Source organism: Cnephaeus nilssonii, assembly GCF_951640355.1.
Source record: "Cnephaeus nilssonii genome assembly, chromosome: 11".
Taxonomy (NCBI): Eukaryota; Metazoa; Chordata; class Mammalia; order Chiroptera; family Vespertilionidae; genus Cnephaeus; species Cnephaeus nilssonii.
Window position 1 is genome coordinate 73,903,679 of NC_137082.1, and position 20,600 is coordinate 73,924,278.

The 20,600-nt window shown below is 45.7% G+C and overlaps 1 protein-coding gene across 1 annotated transcript; it reads right to left on the reverse strand.

The window, feature by feature from the left end:
* Nucleotides 1-381: 381 nt before the first annotated feature.
* Nucleotides 382-19,786, reverse strand: ACTR5 (actin related protein 5). Its single transcript, XM_079784558.1, has 9 exons — nt 19,174-19,786; nt 17,739-17,968; nt 15,141-15,310; nt 13,148-13,365; nt 12,279-12,461; nt 6,410-6,526; nt 5,594-5,733; nt 4,504-4,636; nt 382-2,710 (listed from the first exon to the last, which is right to left on the reverse strand). Exons 1-9 carry the CDS (start codon nt 19,771-19,773, stop codon nt 2,453-2,455), a joined length of 2,049 nt encoding a protein of 682 aa, XP_079640684.1. The 5' UTR covers nt 19,774-19,786; the 3' UTR covers nt 382-2,452.
* Between the last annotated feature and the right edge of the window lie 814 nt (nt 19,787-20,600).

Genomic DNA, 20,600 nt, shown 5'->3' on the forward strand with positions numbered 1-20,600 from the left:
TCCCTGCTAAAGGCTAAAGCTCTCAGTGGCTTAACATAGTAAGAATTTGTGGCTCAGTGAAGAATCTGAAGTCACTTAAGGACTTGGCTCCAAGCTCCTCTTGGGCCTTAGACTGCTCTCCATGCAGCCAGTGGTTGGGGAAAGAGGAGAGGTGCTCTTAGGGGAGATTTATAGAAGCCAGCCCAGGAAATGGTGCACATCTCTTCTGCCCACATTCACTGGCCAGAACTCAAATGGCCACGTGAATAACTGCAAGGAAGGCTAGGAAATGTAGTGCAGCTGTGTGTCCAGGAGGAAAGGAAATACATTTGGTAAACAACAAGTCTGTGTACATCTTTTTTAAAAAAATATATATTTTTTTATTGATTTTAGAGAGGAAGGGAGAGGGAGAGATAGATAGAAACATCAATGATGAGAGAGTCATTGAAGGGCTGCCTCCTACATGCCCCGCACTGGGGATTGAGCTTGCAACCTGGGCATGTGCACTGACCAACGAATCGAACCGTGACCTCCTGGTTCATATGTCGATGTCCATGCTGGCTGGGCTCTGTGTACATTTTTTAATACTGTTCTATCATTTTCTGATTTTCTTGTAATGATTTAACCACAAAGTTCAGAAATGATAGACTTCATCTTATCACTTAATCCCTTACTCATAGGCATCTTTGCATACTGTATTTGCATACCAATTTGGTTTCTCCATTTCTTGAGTTAGCCTTGTCTACCCATATTTTAACACTTATTTTACTTTTAACTTCTACTTTCATACATTTTTACCTTATTTGTTCCTTTGGCAAAACTGTTTATTTCCACAGGTGCCAGTGGGAGGCAGGGACAGCATAAGTGGGCAGTAAGGGGATACCCCTACCACATTTTAGCCAGAGAAAGGAGCCCTGATCCCATTAAGAGGCCACCCTTGAGAGCTGCCCTGACCTCCTCAATTCCGAGTCGACATGAACCGTAAACAGGACAAACACCTATTTGACTGATGTGTCCCAGCTTACCTGCCCACCGAGGGACCTTCCCCTTCAGGGCAGCTTGACCTCCATGGCTGTCTTGACCATTCACCACTGTTCAGGCTGTTTAAACTGCTGACTATGGGGAAAAGACTCCAGGCCAAAAAGCAATTAATCATTAATGGGCTGCCTCCTGCACGCCCCACTAGGGATCGAGCCCTGGAAATGTGATAGAGAAATCTCTCACATGGAGGCTGCTTTTGCCTTCTTCTTCGCATCTATCCTTTCTTAGCAGCTCATGGTTATCACCGGTTCATCAGTCCGTGGGCCCAAGCATGGACAGCCAGTGGCTCACTGGCAACGTGTGGGAGATCTTGAGTCGGCCCAAGTTTTCTTCCTTCTCCACAATCACCACTGCCCCCTCCTGGTCTTCAGTTTCTAGGCCCCTAAGAGTGGAGTTCCAGGTGCTCGCCCTTGGTAAACTGTCTGAGCAAACAGGTGCTGAGGTGGCCTCATCAGAGGCATCAGAGCTAGAGGCTCCATGGGACTGAAACGTACGGACCCTGGGACAGGACACTAGCATCTCAGGGGCCTTCTGGGCTCAATTACTGGGTGTTTGAGAGCTAAAACTCTTACCAAACTATCTCTGTAAAAGAGAGGGGTCATTTTCCCACCTAAGATGAAGCTACAAAGGTGCAGAAAATGAGGTCTGGCAACACTGAAAAGACTACCGGAGTAACCTTCTCCAGTCCACTTCTTTCTTTAGAAAGGCCAGAAAATGTTAAGCAGCCAAAACACACAGGGACAAAAATTTTAAAAATCTGTAGGAGGGTCTCATGTGGTGGAAAAGTTTCCAGCAAAAGAAGTTTGAACAATAGCTGGACCAAGACCCCATTTCTGCCCATTCAAAAGTGGGCACCAAGCAGGTCCCTAATTGACTTACACTGTACAACTTGATTTCCCTCTTTGGACCCTTTTCTCTCATTTGTAAGAGGAAGTAATAGGAAAAGGGAAATATTCACAGCTCCTGAGGTTTTGTGGAGAACTCTTATTACATAAATATTATCTTTTTACATGTATGTGGAAGACCTCCAACTGCCGGGCATTCACACAATTTCTGAATAAATGTAGAAAAATATCTACACTGACAATATAAATTTTAAACATTTTTTTTTTTAAAAAGGGACTTAAAATGCAGTATGAAATAAGGGCATTTCTGTCCTCCACTGTCTTCATTTACTACTGTAGGCAGCAGACACTACAGCTCATCTTGCTTCAACAAAGACACCAGGTCACTGGAAGTTTATTCACTGCAGAAGCCCCCAGAGGAAGGGTAAGTTTTAGAGGGTAACTCCCAGTGTCCCTTCATGTTCTCCCCAGGAGAAATCCATCTTGCAGCCCAATGTTCCCAGTAGACTTGGGCCAGACACATCTAGCACAGTCACTGTCCTGTCACACTAGCCGACATGGCCCAAGATCCGAGAGGGGCCCTTCTGCTATGCCTGCTCACCAGCACTGCTTCCACTGGCCCCTGAGCCTTTGCCTGACGCCTGGGCTTCTGAGGAGCGTGAAGCCTGCTTTGGCAGGTGGATGGGGACGTAGATGTTGGAAGCAGAATGCTCCTTGAAGTACTCTCCTCCCTTCTCTTCATATTCTTTCCTGGTGATCCAGACGGCATCGTCATCCAGGTGGTCCAAGGCCCAGTCACGAGCACCATACCAGGCGTCCAGCACAGGGTTAGAGGCAAGCTGAACCTGAAACACAGATAACATTCACTAGAAGGCCGTCTCCATCAGGACTCAAGGAGTGAATGTTCAGCAGGCCCAGCCACATCCCCCTACCTTTCATCCCCAGAAATACACACACAGGAGGCCCCAATGAATTCTATCTCTGCACCCTCCAAACTCAGCTGGGCTGAAATGCCAACTCTCCAAGTGACACAAGCATGCAAACCCTAGCAGACCTGACCTCATAGAACAGGCGGTGGTCAGCTACCTTATGAACATAAGACCTGCCACTCTGGTCAGAGAGAGACCAATTGCTCCTCCTCCTGCTCCAGTGATGTTAACCACAAGTTGTCAAATGGAGAGGGAGGCTGAACTGGCACTCGGCCTGAGGAAAGGCCTTCCTGGCCCTGATCCCCTCTCTGCAAGCAGAGGGGAGCAGAGGGAAGTGGAGGCTGATATGAGGCAGCTCTGGCCAATGGTGGCAAATGAGCCTCTAAAATGAGAGCAGAGAAGATGCTGCTGACAATGCCCAGTTTCCATTGCTTATTATCAGAGTGAGGTGAGGAGAATGACTTATTCTCCGTGTACAGTCTTTTGTATCCTCTGTTTTTTACTATGTGCATGTCTTCCTTTTTCAATAAACAAATATACAAAACATGATTCTCATTCTGCTTTTAAAATTAAACATAAATGAAAGACAAGAAGGGAAGCCACAAAAATGTTAATAGTGGCTACCAGTATCTCTGAGTGATGAGATTATCAAGTAACTAGAGGTCCGGTGCACAAAATTCATGCATGGGAGGCAGGGGCAGGAGTCCCCTCAGCCCAGCCTGCACCCTCTCCAATCCGGGACCCATCAGGGGATGTCTGACTGCCGGTTTAGGCCTGATCCCAGGGATTGGGCCTAAACCGGCAGTCGGACAACCCTCTCACAATCCGGGACTGCAGTCAGACAACCCTCTCACAATCCGGGACTCCTAACTGCTCACCTGCCTGCCTGCCTGATAGCCCCTAACTGCCCCCACATGCCAGCCTGATCACCCCTAACCACCTCTGCCTGCCGGCCTGATCGTCGTAACTGCCCACCCTGCTGGCCTGGTTGCCCCCAACTCCCCCCCCTCCCCCCCCGCCGGCCTGGTCGCCCCTTACTGCCGCCCCCCCGCCCACCACTGGCCGGGTCACCCCCAACTGCCCCCCCCCCCCCCGCCAGCCTGGTCGCCCCTTACTGCCCCCCCTGCCAGCCTGGTCGCCCCCAACTGCCCCCCTACTGGCTTGGTTGCCCCATGCAGCCTGCTGTTCAGTTGTTTGGGCATCCCTCACTAACCCCCCTGCCGGCCTGGTCGCCCTACACAGCCTGCTGTTCAGTCATTTGGTCGTCCCTCACTAACCCCCCTGCTGGCCTGGTCGCTCCACGCAGCCTGTGTTCGGTGGTCCATCTGGTTGTTTTGGTCGTGACGATACCTGGCTTTTTATATATTAGGGTTTTTCTCATTTACACTTTACTTACCACTTCTGCAATCAGAAAACAAAATAATTAATGCTATTTTCAAAACAGCTGATTAGCCCTAGCTGGTTTGGCTCAGTGGATAGAGCTTCTGCATGTGGGATGAAGAGTCCCAGGTTCAATTCCAGCCAAGGGCACATGCCGGGGTTGCAGGCTCGATCCCCAGTAGGTGGCATGAGACAGCCAATCAATGATTCTCTCTCACTGTTGATGTTTCTATCTCTCTCTCCCTCTCCTCTCTGAAATCAATAAACATATATATTTTAAAAAAACACCACACACATAAGAAACAGCTGGTAACATTATCAATCAGTACCTGAAAAGATGACTGAAAGGGTCTCATTGCCAACAGTTCCTTCTCAATTCTAACTTTTAGCCCAGGATACATCAAGTTCCCACCGGTGAGGAAAACGTTCTGAACCAGCATCTCCTGAATGTCCTTTGGGTACCTAGGAGAGAAAGGATTCCTCTGCTATGGCCCTTGTAACTTGAATATCAGAAGAGAATGTACATGTGGAAATGTAAGCTCTCAGTACAAAAGAGAAAACATCTGCACACTTTTAAAAACTTCCAATTTTCATTTGCATCTTTACAGAATGCTAAGTATCTAGTCAAAACCTTACTTTGAGTGGTCAATTCATTTCTTTAGAATGATTAGAAGTTTTGTGCCTTTCTAACACATGTTTTCTAACAACTAATTTTATTGAGGTTTGATTTACACACATTTTGAGGAAGTCTGGTAAATTATATACCCAGCAACCATCACCACCACACTTTACATAAAGAACATTTCCATCACCCCAAGAAGTTTCGCCTCCCTTTTGAGAGTCCATCTCTCTACCTCTGCTTTTTTTTTTTTTTTTAAGTAACAGTTTTATCATATACATGTTTGGCCACTTTCCCACCGTTAGACCAAGCTGACAGCCATTCAAAGCAGCTGCAATAGCTTTTCTTCCTTGCTAGCTGTAAGCTTCCATTCTGTTTATCCAACAGCAGCCACAGTACTAAAAGTCATGCTCCTTACTTGTCCAAACTGAATTATGAAAACTCACACTGCAGGAAAATGCCTGTATAAACGGGAGGGGGGAAAGCACGTTCTTATAGAAATGCAAACTCCTAAATAAATGTCTACAAGGAGGAAAGAAGACTTATAAGTTCTGCACATTTCTGGGTAATTTACAATCACTAGTCTTCAATGTGAAGGTTTATATGACAGCCAGTGCAAGACATTACCACGTTGCTCAAACCTAAAGGCCTGGCGAGAGATAATGAGTACTATCTGAGCACAGCAAGTCAATGAGAAGGAGAGCGTGAGAGAGAATTCCAATGCCTCACCATCAAATCTACCATTCAAAGCCAAGGAAGTGGTTCAGGAAAAATAAAAGAAATAGAAGTTTCAGTCTCACCTGTCCAGAATGTACTGAAGGGTCTCTGCTACTCCAGCCTGCTCTTCGCCTAGGAGAGACGGCTGGAAGATAATTTCTGGAGCCCGAATTCTTTCTGTCCCAACAAACAGCTGGTGATATGCTGCCAAGTTAAACACGGGCTTTAAAAACCCAAGGTTTAAAAGATATTTTTAGACCACATGACAAACATCCCCATTGCCAATTTCCTCAAACTGCAGTTTATTCCAATACAGCTTCTGTCCTTTGTTCATGCCCGAGTAACCCCTCCCCAACTCTCTTGATTTGAACATTCAATTTTCTAATCTTTTCCCACTACAATTTGCATCATGAAATGGTCCCTGAATAGCAGGGAAAGAGACTGTTAAGAGTGACAGCAGGAAGACTGGAAGACCAGGTCTCCAGCACCCTGGTCCCTGCACAGCAGAGAAAGCTTTCTCCCAGGTGTGTCTCAGACCAGGTCAGTCTCTCTGGTTGCCATTGTATGACATAAAAATAGACCCAAATGAGGATTAAGCATAATGACATTGGCTTACATCTGAATTAAACCACTAAAGCTAGTCTTCGGGTATAAAGTCCCTAATTACTTATCCAAATGTTTCCACCAGACACACTATTACTCACAGATTCTTGGACCTTGATGATGGAACCCCAATCGATAACCCTGACTTTGGATGTTTTAAGTATCAGAACCCCCCTTTCTAGAAAATACAACTGGGGTTTTTTTTTTAAATATCTCTAAAGGAGCAGACTAGACTAGCCGGGTCTTTATGTCACAGCTTCAAAACATGAACATGGTCGAGGCCACAGGGGTCCAACCTGGACAGCGGCGACGGGCTTCTCCACTTCGGGCGTTTCCTCTGAAAACAAAGGTTCAAAATCATTGATGTTTTCCACGTCTTCCAGGGACGGCTCTAGAGGCTCTAGGTCAGGGGTCTAAGAACAGAATAAACAAAACAGAACAGGTCCTGTAACTTCAGCAAGCCTTAGTTCTGTTAGTTCACTGTCACGGGAAAGGACTGAAATCTCCCAATGGCCTAAACTATGAAAAAATTTCTCAAGTATTTTAAAAAAGAACATGCATGAACACAAGGATTAAAAGACTGAAAAGCCAGGAATGGCTTTGCTCTTGTCCGCCCTCCCCCCCTTCCTACTTATATAACCCCAACTCCTACCTTCTCTCTGAAGCCTTCTGATGGGCCCACCCACACCTGGGGCACAGTGGGAGCCCTGCTGCCTGCAGGAGTCACACCACCACATACAGAACTCGGGGGAGAGGGTGTGATACCTGGTGTCTTACAAAGTGGCTTAGACCACCAGCAAAATTAAGTAAATCTCTTCATAATTGGTAGATCTATGTGCCAATACTAACGGGCTGGTGATGTGACTGAAAGCTCCCGGGTGGGGGAATGCTTCCTGTCTGTGGAATCGAGCAGAACAGGCTTTTCTCTTCAACAGTGAACCTGGGTGACCTGACATGCTGGTACCACCCCCAATGGAGGATTTAGAACTCGTTTAATTTTGACCTGGTTAAAGGGGCTAGGTGGGAGTGGGGGTGGTTCTGGATGACATCTTCAGCTACCTGTGGTGCTGCCACGTGAAAGGCAGGTGAGTTTCACCTTCTGGACTCAAATGGGAGAATTACAGAAAAAAATATTCTGTTGTATTCCATGGAAAAATGCTCTAACAATGACAGCTGTTGTAGAAAGGACTGTCTTAAGAGATGGTGTCTTGGGAGGTTTCGAGCAGACTCAATACCATCAGCTGAGTATGCCTAGCCTATCCATATACGTATACTACAATGTAAACTAGCATTCCAACTGCCCCTCCACACTCGTCCAACACACACACACACACACACACACACACACACGCACACACGCACACATGCACACACAAAGTCATGTGGCATATGTGGCTCAGAGAGGGGTGACAATGCATTCTAAATCCTGACCAATATCATATTTAAGGGGAGGGGAGGGGAGGGTAAACCCTGGAAAGGACAAGGAATATTTCTTCATCTGGGACTAGAGAACAGGATGAGAGGCACTGGCTTAGAAATAGGTAATTTAAGGAGGCGAGAACCTAAGGACCTTGCTCTTGGCAAAGGAGGTGAGAGCATCTCTGCCAACACTGAATCTGACTCAGGAGCAGAAACACCTGCTACCTGGCATGATCCTCACTACAGATATTCCTACACTTATGGGTGAGGAAACTGAGGCTCAGGAGGCTTAATAACTTGCCCATGACCACAGTACACCAGTAAGTGGTGGAAAGTTGGCCTAAAACAGAACTTCCTAGCTCCAAATTCTGGGCTCTGCCTTAAGCTGAAATTCTATAAATCATGATGTCCCACAAAAACTTTAAAAATAAGAAACTCAAAACCCAGCTCATTATCTTCTTAAGCCTGGAAGGCTTTATCTTCTAACCACTGCCTTTCAGTGTGATCACAGTGTCTCTGCAATCAATGGCTGTTCTGAACCTCAGCTGCACTACCTCTAACTGTGCAACCTTGGGCGAGTTTCTTCACTCCCCTAAGTCTCACTTTCCTTGTTCGTGAAATGGGAGTGATGATAGTACTTGTTGAAGAGTAAAAATTAACCAAGATGATGGTTACAGAAGAGCTCAGCGCTGGTTCTGGACATGTCACGTGTTCCATTATCATCAGTCATTGCCACTCCTGTCACCTCTGCTTCTACCTGGCACCAAGATCACTAGATCCTACATTTAAGTGTCTCCTCCACCCTCTACCCCCAAGACAAATTTCAAGTCAACTACAACACATTTTTATTCTCTGTTCCACCTTCAGCCTTGCCTCTCCCTAAACCATCTTCCTAACTGCCTCCAGTTATCCTAAAATAAAATCTCATCAAGATGACTTCCTTGCTCAACATACTTTGAAGGCTTTGTCTATATGAGAGATAATATCCAGACTGATTGGTAAAGACCTTTATAGCCTGGCCCCGGCCTCCTCACTTCATCTCCCACATTCTACATGCCAAACGTATCATGCTCCCTGCCCATGTGGTTCTTTCCATCTGAAATGTCCTTCCCTCCTCATGGCTGCTTAAGGAAATCAAATCACCTTTCGGGGCCCAGCTTAAATATCTCAATCTTTTCTTAGAACTCCATCTGCATTCCCACACACACCTACCACACCTGACAAGCTTTTTTACAGTCCACTAAGTATGGTTCTACAGCTCTATTTTTTTTAAGGCACCAAGAAGGGCAGGAACTGTATCTTTTTAAAAATATATATTTTTATTGATTTCAGAGAGGAAGGGAGAGGGAGATAAAAAAAAAAAAATCAATGATGAGCAAGAATCACTAATTGGCTGCCTCCTGCACACCCTACACTGGGGATCGAGCCCACAACCAGGGCATGTGCCCTGACCAGGAATCGAACCATGACCTCCTGGTTCATAGGTCAATGCTCACCACTGAGCCATGCCGGCCGGGCAGGAACTGTACCTTAACCACCTCTACAACCCCAGTCCCTGGCATGCCACACCTAGCTCTGAGTGGGGGGCACCTGGGATACACCCTCTCCTTTCCCTGGAATAGAGATGTTTGGGTTTCAAAAGGCTTCTTCAGCTACCACAAAAATATCATCACCCATCTTCATCTAGCTATATTCAAAAGCATAGCACCTTAAAAAATAAGATAACTTGTTAGCTTCACTAAAAATGGCAAAGAGATATTTTACTTATCCCAATTCACATGATTCACAGAAAAACAAAGCTAATAATTTCTACACAGAAAACAGCATCCAAAAGAGAATAGAGCTCTCTAGCATGACTGACGTCTCTCTCTCCCGGGCTTGCCAGGGTCTTCACGTGCATTGTGTGTTCAGAAATACAAATATGACTGTTCTTTTTGAAACTGAACAGAATGACAGTTTGCCAAACCACACAGGAAGGATGCAGCCTGGGTGCCTGGAACAGCACAGGAACAAGCAGAGGCCAGCTCTGATGGTGGCTGGTCGGGCAAGGGAACTTTCTATGTTGGGCCCATTGTGTTTCCTAACGAATGACAGCGCTCTGAAACCATGAAAGTGGGCACCTGCAGGTTTAAATACTTCATCAGCAATGCTAACAGAGCCTATTCCTTCACAACATCCTCCTCGGAATACTTGCACCATAGTAAGGGCAGGAAAGGATTGGTCTGTAGTATGTTAGAAAATACTGAGTTAAAAAATTTAGCTGTATTAATCCAATTCAGCCATTAGTACTTGGATGGAATTTTTTTCCTAATATATTTTATTGATTTTTTTACAGAGAGGAAGGGAGAGGAATAGAGAGCTAGAAACATCGATGAGAGAGAAACATCAACCAGCTGCCTCCTGCACATCCCCTACTGAGTATGTGCCCACAACCAAGGTACATGCCCCTGACCGGAATCGAACCCGGGACCCTTCAGTCCGCAGGCCGACGCTCTATCCACTGAGCCAAACCGGTTTCGGCTTGGATGGCATTTTAATATGAACTTTGGTCCACATAAATCTATTCTCTCCATTCTAAGTGAATAGTTAGAAAATACTACAAATACTTTCTGGAAGGGAGAACTGGCCAGCCAGAGTCATGGTCAAATTTATCCCAGGAAGATTACAGTAATAAACTCTAGTCATTAACAATCACCTTTAATAAATGCCTACCGACCATTAAAGCTCTGGGGACAGATCAATTAATCAAGTTTGTTGTATACAGAGAAATCTTTTGAAGTTTGACATTTCAAAATCTCCCTAAGCCTAGAGAGATTTGAATGTGTACCCCCTGGTCACAGAACAAAGTAGGAACCAGCACGTATCTGCTGATTGAATGAAGGAGTGGCTGAATCATGGCATGAAACTAATGCAGAAAAGGGAACCAAAGAAAGGAAAAATTAGTTTCCCAACTGCTCAGGAATCACATCTTCAAAGTTGTTTGTTTTCCTTTTAAACCCGCCGGCAGTGGTCACCAACTTTTTGGACCTCGGTCCGCGGACCACTAGTTGGCGACCGCTGGCTTAGTGCACATTTCTGGTGTATAAGGATGCTGATGTCCTGGTGACATGTTAAGCATAATAAAAACTAAATATGGATGAGTAAACAACAAAGACAACTTGGTTCTGGATCCCAGTAAACAAGAGCTCAAACTGAAACACAGACCTGACAACCGGGAGAAGCAAACTAGTTGGTTCCACCAAAGCTGATCTGGGATGCTGTGTGCAAGTTAGATGGTAGGAAAGGTCCCTTCTAGCTGAGATCTCAGTGAGCCATAAGCTGTACCTAGGACACCTGACTCAGGATCTGCTCTATCAAATGGGCATGCTTAGGATCAGGGGCTGTCCTTGTACAGTCAACAGCCCGGCAGAGAGAGGTAGAGAATGCGAGGTGAAAGCAGGAACCGAGAGAGCCTCCAGCTATGAGATGGTCACTGCGAAAGCTACTTTCATGCTGAGCCAAAAAGCTCTGAAGTCTCTGGTAAGCACCACATTACACCCAGCATCAAACTGGATTTTCCTATAGCACTGTTTCTAAGTATAGGGTTTAGATTTAAAGAAATATTATTTTTTTAAAAAGTAGTAGGACTGGTTACTTCTGCCCCCGAAGTGTCACAAGTTCCTCTGTTTAGAACTCTAGAGATGACAGATTCAGGAACAATAAGTACACTTACTTTTTTCCAGCTCTAAAGATAGGAGAGGCAACCAGCGACCTCCGGCTGTGGTGTGACCTGCAGGCAGCCCCTTCACCACACAGGGCCCACAGCATGTGGATTACCCAGGGTCCTACCTCAGCCCTGCCCCCTTGGCCACATCAACACTTATTAATAGTCCACTGGCAGGGAAACAAAAAGGGGGGGAGGGGGGGAAGAAGGGAGGAAGAGAGAGAGGGGGGGGGGAGGGAGAGGGAGAGGGAGAGGGAGGAGATCAAAGAGCTTATTCAAGACTTAGTTTTTAGTAACTAACAAAAGGCTGATGTTTAATTTACCCAAAAACATTTTACTGAGCATGCCCACTATTTGCTGTAAAAAATGCATCCACTGTGTATGGAGCATGATCCCTGTCCTTAGAGAACATCAAGATGGAAAGGAGGTAAGTGAAAGATCAACCAGAATCCATAATAATAAAAGCGTAATATGCTAATTAGACCGGACGTCCTTCCGGACGACCTTCTGGACAAAGCCAGGGCTGCAAGGGAAGCCCAAGTCCAGGGTGCCTGCTGGCGGCCAGAGGGAATCCGGAATCCCGGGTGCCAGAGGGAAGCCAGTGTCGGCAGCCAGGGGAAGGAAGGCCTACTCTTGCACGAATTTCGTGCATCGGGCCTCTAGTATACTTAATAAAGCAATGAAGAAAGCTAAAGGGAATGTATGACTAACTGCCAAAGAACCATCACAAGAGCAGGTTCAGGTTTAAGACAGCACCACACAAGTGGTGTGTAAATGTTCTTCCTACTCTACACACACACTTCCCCATCCCTGGGGAGCCAGAGGTCTACAGGGTGAAATCCCTTGGGTCAGAACTTCAGTTGGTACAGGTTAGTGGTATCATTGCCCTGCCAGTGTACCTGTGGACACCACTCACCACACCAGCTCTCTTTCCCCAAAGTCTGGTCACAGCCCCTTTTATATCAGCCTTCTCAAGATACTCCTCCCACATTCAGGAAGGTCTACTATCTCTAAATGACCCCCCTCCCCAAAACACTCAGTACCTCAGGCTTGCTGTCCACCACATCCACCTCGAGGGTGACTTCGGATTGGAGGATTTTCTGCTTAGCTTGCTCCACAGCCGAACTGAGCTTGTGTATGTAGGACTGCAGCTCTTCTGGAGAGTCCATGTTCAGCTCCATCAGAGCTTTGTGAAATTGATCCATCTGGCCATCCTCTAGAAGTTCCTGAAACCAGAGCAGTCACCATTCATCCTCAAAGTCATCAGTGCAATCACAAACAGGAAGGGAAGAGAAGTAGCTTAGAGCCAGAGAACTACAGCAGGACAGGACTCCTAGAGCTCCTCAGCCCGCCCCACCACAAAACCACACCTCCCCCAAGTTTCCCACAGCTGTCCTCCCCAGCTGTCCCTAGGCTGACATGGCATCATGGTTTCAGCGCTACCTGACCAGTCAAAACTAACCTATGGTGACAGACATCAGAAACGTTGTCATCTTTTGGGTGGGGAGAAGTGGGAAGGTTACTAAGAGTAGGCAGGAGGAGAGAGACTGCTGGGATGCTGGTAATGCTCTATTTCTGGATCTGGAGAGCAGACACACAGTGTGTTTCACGTTGTGAAAATGCATGAGCTGCAAACTTCAGATTTGTGCACTTTGCAGCGTGTGTGCTTCACTAACATTAAAAAATTAAAAAATAAAATAAAGGAGATTATAAGGCTGACATAAATCAACAAAGCCAGAGTCCACAGCTATTTCAAAAATACCTGCTGCTATACCATCTTCTATACTGATGATCCTAGACTCCTTCGTGACCCCAAGGGCAACTCAGTCGATGCATTTTGTGGGTAAGGAAGAATATACAGGAGGAACATTTGCTGAGTAAGGCCGGGGGCCCATCTGGGATCTTCTGTTACCTGCACGTACTGCAGTCTGTCCAGCCGCTCCTGATCAAGCTGCAGCTTCTCCTCCCGCCGCCGGGCGTTCAGCTCCTGCAGCCGCCGCAGCTGCTGCTGCCGCCTTTCCTGCTTCTCCTCAGCGGTCAGAGTGCTGCCGAGGAGTTTGCTGGAAAACGGGAGCTGCATCTTGTGCACATTGTTTTCGTAATAGTCAGGGCACCGCCATTTCTGCAATTCTTCAAATAAATAAATTTGAAAGTTAAGAAATAGCAACACTACTAGCACAGAAATTAGAAAGACAATACCAGAATTCTAGGTCTGTGTAAGATAAAGAGCACACGCCATACAATCTCTGAACTATCCAATCAACAAAATGCAGCCATAAAACTGGACATAATGCCAACAGACCTCCTCTAAAATAATTGCCAAGTAAAGGTCTTCAGACAGAAATGATACCAGAAGGAAAACTGGAATACCAGGAATGAACGAAGAGCAATGGAAATGATGAAAATCTGGTTAAATGTAACAGACAAACCTCTTCTTGAGTTCAAAATGTTTGACAATTAAAAGTAAAAACCACACGCTGTCTGACGAGTTCCCAATGTTGTGAATGATTACATAAGACAACTCCAGCACAAAGGAGGAAAGAGAAAGGAGCCTCTAGCATGCTAACATTTCCACATTCTACAGTAAAAAAAAAAAAAACTCTTACCATTTGCAACAGCATGGATGGACCTAGAGAGTATTATGGCAATCAGAGAAAGATAAGTATCACATGATCTCACTCATGTGGACTCTAATAAACAAAATAAACTGATGAACAAAAATAGAACCAGAGATACAGAAGCATGGAACAGACTATTAAACCTCAGAGGGAAGGCAGTGGAGGGTGGGTAGGAAGAGATCAACCTATGAACTTGTATGCATATATGCATAACCTGTGGACACAGAAAATGGGGTGGTGAGGGCCTGGGGTGGGAAGCAGGACAGGCTGGAAGAGGTCAATAGGGGAAAAGGGGACTTATGTAATGCTTTCAACAATAAAGATTAAAAAAATAAAATAATTTTTTAAAAAGGCAAATAAAATGGAAAGGAATAAAACTATTCACAGATGACATGTCTACATGTAGAAATTCTGAAGGAATCTACAAAAAACTAGAACTTAGCTTAGTAAGGTCACAGGATACAAGATCAACACAGAAAAATTAATTGTTATTTCTATACACTAGCAACAAGCACTTGGAAACAGAAAGGAAAAACAACAAAGAAATAAATACTTAGGCATAAATATAATAAAACATGTATAGGACCTATATGCTGAAAACTACAAAAATGCTGATGAAAAAAATCAATAAAGATATACATAAATGGCCCGGCAGGATACTTGGTTCCAGGACCACAGTTTGAGAAATTGGAGGGCACGATTTGATTCTCTGTCAGAGCACATGCCCGAGTTGCAGGCTCGATCCCCAGTGTGGGGCGTGCAGAAGGCAGCCGATCAATGATTCTCTCTCATCACTGATATTTCTCTCTCTCTCCCTCTCCCTTCCTCTCTAAAATCAAAAGATATATAAATAAATGGAAAGACATACTATGTTTATCAACTGAAGATTCAACATAATAAAAAATGTCAATTCTTTCCAATGGATTTAATATTATTTCTGCATTTATATTTAGAATGTTGTTGTTTTATATCCAATCTTATCTGTAGATTTAATGTACTTTCAATCAAAATCCTAACAGAACTTTTCGGTAGATATGGATGGATAAGCTGATCCTAACATTTATATGAAAAGGCAAAAAACTAGAATAGCCAAAACAATTTTGAAAATAACCTACATATGTAAGTTATCAGTTAACTAAAGAGTTTATGAAAGTAAATACCAAAAGGGAAAGGGGATGCTAAAAAGTAATGAGTAAAAAAAATGAGCAAGAGTTATCCTGGAAACAATTTAAGGAACGCCCCCAAAGCCAACATCCAAAAGCTGCAAGCAACCAACCTCTTCCTTACCTTCCACATAATCCTCAGCGATGTAGCTGTGCTCATGCAGGATCTCCTCCATGCGGCTGAGTGTGATAGCTGCCAGGTGCCCAGGATACTTCAGCTGCAGGAGACGCTGGAGGTAGCCAGCTGCTTGGCTTCCTCCCAGATTGATGCGTTTGCAATTTTTAGCATCTAACCTACAACCAAGAAATGGAAAACAACACTTTTTTTTTTTTTAAGAATAGTTTGTTGATTTTTAGAGAAAGAGGAAGAGAGAGAGAGAGAGAGAGAGAGAGAGAGAGAGAGAGAGAGAAGCACCGTTTGGTTGCCTCCTGTATGCCCCCTACCGGGAATGGAGCCCGAAACCCAGGCATGTGCCCTGACTGGGAATCCAACCGGCAACCTTTCAGTGCAAGTGATGACATCCGACCAACTGAGCCACACCGGCCAGAGTAACAGCACTTATTCTTGACAGCATGAAAGAGAATATGGAGCACCTTTGGGGAGAAAGGATAATTTAATGTAGATGAAGGAGGAAGAAACAGACCAGGCGGGAGAACATAAAACCTTAGCTGGAAGGGACTTTCAAGTTCCCTTGGTCCAACCTCTTAACCAATGCAGACTTCCTAGTCCATCCCCAGACAGACATGTGCCCATCTAACTTCTGGCAAGAGTTTCAGAAGGAAACCAGGTTCAAGGAAGAACATGTACTCTGAAGTCAGACCCACCATCCATTTCTCAAACTGTGGTCCTGGAACCAAGTATCCTAGAATTAGCTGAGGAAATGTTAAATGCACCCATTCTCAGGACTCATTTCCTCTGGGATGGTCTGGGAATTTGCATTTTAACAAGCTTCCCAGGTAACTGCAGTATAAGCCAGACTTTTGAGACTCCCTTCCCCAAACACTCCACTTCTACTGACACAAACACATTAAGTAACCCAGGTATATTGGCTTAGTGTAACTCCCTAAGACTACCAGGTCCCTTTCACATGAACCGAAGGGAAAGAGAACCAGAGTAACTTTGTGTTCTTAATGTGAGAGAGTAACAGCACTAGGAAGTTGCTCTATATTGATATGTCGCTGCTATATCACACCTCACCAGCAGATGCCAGCATAGAACCGGATATACTCCAATCTGATCATTCCTTAGCCTTCAGGTAAAATAATTTTCTCTCAATACAAGATAAAAATAACAATATCATCTTTAATTTCTGCATATTGTTTTACATAATGTAGACAACTCTGCACTGAAGTGTTTGGTAATGTCTAAGAATTACTTTTTTCTTCATTAATTTTTATTAAAATTTCAAGAGAAATTCCTACTCTAGGGCTCAATATATTCCACAACATTTGTTTTAACTTAAATGTTCATAGTGCTTTATAATTTACAAAGTGCCATCATCTACATTATCTCATTTCATCCTCAGGATAACCCTGAGCAACCAATTTTTCCCTTTTTCCATGTTAGGAAACTAAGTGAAGAGGCTAGGTACCTCATCCTTAGCAGGACTACAAACCAGGCATTCAACTCCAAAGCTAGAACTCTTTTTTTAAATTTATTCTTATTGATTTCAGAGAGGAAGGGAGAGGGAAAGAGAGATAGAAACATCAATGATGAGAGAGAATCATTGATTAGCTGCCTCCTGTACACCCCCTATTGGGGATCAAGACCACAACCCAGACATATGCCCTTGACCAGAATCGAACCCGGGACCCTTCAGTCCGCAGGCCCACACTGAGCCAAACTGGCTAGGGCAGTGGTCGGCAAACTCATTAGTCAACAGAGCCAAATATCAACAGTACAAGAAATTTCATGATTGAAATTTCTTTTGAGAGCCAAATTTTTTAAACTTAAACTTCTTCTAATGCCACTTCTTCAAAATAGACTCGCCCAGACCGTGGCATTTTGTGGAAGAGCCACACTCAAGGGGCCAAAGAGCCACATGTGGCTCGCGAGCCACAGTTTGCCGACCACAGGGCTAGGGCAAAGCCAGGACTCTTTTCTTACACATCCTCTTTACTCAATGAGAACTCTCAGGAGAGCATGATGCTGGCCTAGTCTCTCATCAGACAACAAAAGCCCAACTATAAAATGAGAACAGATTTTAGACATGACAGAAACTACCCTCACTTTTTATTCAACTCAAAAACATTTAATAAGTTCCTATTATGTGTCAGGCACTGTATGTGAAAAAGGTCTAAACTATGGTGATTAAAAAGCTTTAAATAAAAATCATACTATCTTAATAAGAAAGTGACTCCAGAACACAAAGACAGTTTAAATTAAGTTTATTCAAATCATTTATTCAAACATTTTTTTTGAGCTCCTAGTACCTGCAGGTACTGTGTTAGCTATCTCACCATAAATCAGAATTATAAAATTCTAGAATTGTGGATTTGGACCTCAGAGACCATCCACCTCAACTCCTTCCAAGAGGGCACAAAGAATGTAAGGTGAAGTGACTTACACACAGTCACAAAGTGAGATAGGTCAGAGCTAAGCCCGGAGGCCAGTTCATGGTCCGGTACCTGCTCTTTCAACTCCACCTTTAAAGCAGGCACCCAATAAACGTTTCCTGAATGCTTCTCAAAAGAGTACTCAAATGCTGCAAGTGCAACTCACCTCCCTTCTAAGATGGGTAAAATATGTGTGCACTGGTATCCAGATGAAATGATGAGCCCACTGGAAATCAAGGTCTTGGGCTTATTGTGGTAGAAGCTGAACAGGCTGTCTATTCCGTAGGCAACCTTGGGAATCCCGTAGCACTCAAAAAGGAGCTCAGACATCATTTGTCGTGAATACAGTGGGTTGCACACCGCTTCTGTCAGAACGATGGGATGATCAACACAGCCCTACTTTGAAACAAAAGAACAAATAGATGGGTGATACAAGAATACTCTTCTTAAAGCATAAAAGAAACCAAAATCCTATTGCAAGGGCTGAATTTGCTTTTGGTCTCCAATCAAAAACCTGATCAGAAGCAACTGTAAAACATTCCTCTCATCTCTATGGGAAGTGGTTTTGGAAAATATGAACGCAGGGTCAATTTAAGGTTATTAAGTCAAGCCCCTTCCAAACTCTCAGTGAATCATAATGGCTCTATCTTCAAAATAGCTCCAGAGTCCAACCACTTCTTACCACATCTCCCCCATTCCCTGCTACCTCCCTCGGATAAGTCACCATCACCTCTCACCTGGGTGATTGCAACAGCCTCCTCACTGGTCTCCCTATTTCTATCTGTGACCCATGCCAGTCCATTTCCCATACAGCAGCTCCAGCGACCCCTCAGGAACATAAGTCATGTCCCTCCTCTGCTCAACACCAAGGCTCCTCAGTTCACTTAGTATTACCTAGGTGTGTGAATTCCTCTTCCACTTACTACGGCCGCAGGCTGCCCTGCAGTTAGAATTAGGGCATCCTTCTGCCCCAGGGCCTTTCCACTGGTGGTTTCCTCCGTCTGTAACACTATTCCCTCAGATACTCACGTGGCTTGCTCCCTCAATAACCTCCTTCAAGTCCTGGCTCGAACATCACCTTTTTCCTGGGTTGTACCCTTGCCCTCTTATTGAAAAAAAAAATATATAACCCTCTCCTCTCCTTCTATCATGCCATAGCATCTACTACTTAATTCTACTTATTGTCTGTCTTTCCATACTAGAATGTCTTTCCATACTAGTTCCATAAGCTCAGGTTTTGTGTTACATTCACAGATGTATTCCAAACGCCTAGAAAAGTGCCTGACAGAGTAAGTGCTCAATGCATATTAGTTAACAAATGAACTTATTAACAAAGGAGCAATATGCCCGAATGTATGCTCCAAGAGAAAATGGGGTATGGTTCTGTTCATGCTGTATCCCAAGCGCCTACGGCTTACACACGTTAGGCGCTTCGTAGCTGAAGGAGCGACTAAATGAATGAATGACTAAATAACCCTCAGCGCCACGGGAGTGGCTGTTATTTCTCTGAGGGCAGAGTGAGCGGGGACACGACCTCATCCCTCCCGCTCAAGCCCAACCCACCTCCCTTCCCGCCCGCCCTCTCTCCCCCAGAGGCTCACCTGCGAGGAGACACCCAGGTGCTGGAAGCAGTAGTCAAACAGCAGCTCCTGCAGCTCCAGGTTGACCGGCACGTTGCGGTCGAAGGGCGAGCGCAGCATCCAGCGCAGCGGCTCCAGGCTGCCCAGCGCGTTGCCCACCTGGGGGCCCGCCCCGCCCCGAGCCGCGCCCCGCCCGCGAGCGCACACGGCGCGGAACTGGAGGCGCGGCTCCAGGCCTGCATCCGGCCCAGGGCACGCCCAGCCGGCACGGACCTGGAACGACCCGTTGTCCAGCACCAGGGGCACCGGCAGGGGCCCTAGGGTCACCGGGCCGGCCTCCAGCACTGGATCTGGAGTGGCGCGGGCGTCCCGGAACGGGAACACGTTCCCCGCCGGCCCAGCGGTCCCGGACGCCGCCATCTTGCACCGCGCGCGCTGGCTCCGCCCCTCGCCGCAGCGTCCGCCCCGACGGCGCGAAGCCCCGCCCCGGCGCGTAACGCCGCGCGGCTCGGGTCCTAAAGAACTTCCAAACCTCACCTCCTCGCTGAGGCCGGCGACCTTCTTCACCTGGCTCGCCCCTCGTGGCCCAGGCCACCTTCCGGATCGCTGGGGCCCGACCATCCTGGCGGCCAAGTCCTGCAGTTGCTTAACCTCGTCTTAATGTCCGATCTCACCACGCCCCTTCGCTCTAGCCGGGCCTCTGGGCCAATAAGCCGCGCCCCAATGCGCAGCGCCATCAAGCCCCGCCCCCTCCTGGTCTCCAGGAGGCCCCGCCTTCTCGCCTAGCCACGCCCCATTTCCCCGGGTAACTCACCTTCAACAGCCCTTGGTTCCGCCTCCACGGGGTTACGTCGCCCTCAGCCTTTCGGTCAAGGAAACGCAAACTCTGAGTCACTGACTGTTCAATTTCTTGACCAGAGAGCTCGCTACGCAGGCATGTTCAATTTGTGAAAATTCAAGCTATCCATTTATGATTTGTGCACTTTTATGCAGTTATGTTATATTTTGTAATACAGTATAAGGTTTTAAAATAGCTTTATGTATTTATTAACTCCCAAAGACTGTGCTCTCTAACTGGAGACCTCAAACACTAAGAAAAGTACTGTTAGTTGTTTCTCAACTTATATAATCTCTTTCTTCCATTTATTGGCATAACTTCCCCCCCGCTGTCATTTTGCTTGATGTGATCATGAGTTCTGGCCAATGGAGATGGGAGTGGAGGTGATGTGGAAACATCAGCCCCCAAGTTTTAGCCCTAGAAAGACTGGGCACACTCACCCCCACCTCCTTCCCCCTTTCTCCCAGCTAGGGGGAACACAAAAATTAGAGCAGCGCCTTCACTCTACCCTCCTAGCTCTGGGACTCTTAACTTTGAGAGATAAAAAACAAAAACATACACACAAAAAGACTTTGAGAGATAAAAGCAAGTTAATTCTTTTTAAAAGTGA

Bases quoted from the DNA above. Each gene is read 5' to 3' on its own strand.
- ACTR5 (XM_079784558.1), bottom strand. From the start codon at position 19,773: ATGGTCGGGCCCCAGCGATCCGGAAGGTGGCCTGGGCCACGAGGGGCG. The intron at 15,311-17,738 runs GTGAGTTGCACT...TCTTGGTTGTAG, and splicing joins TTACCCATCTTAGAAGGGAG to GTTAGATGCTAAAAATTGCA. The intron at 13,366-15,140 runs GTAAGGAAGAGG...ATTTATTTGAAG, and splicing joins CGCTGAGGATTATGTGGAAG to AATTGCAGAAATGGCGGTGC.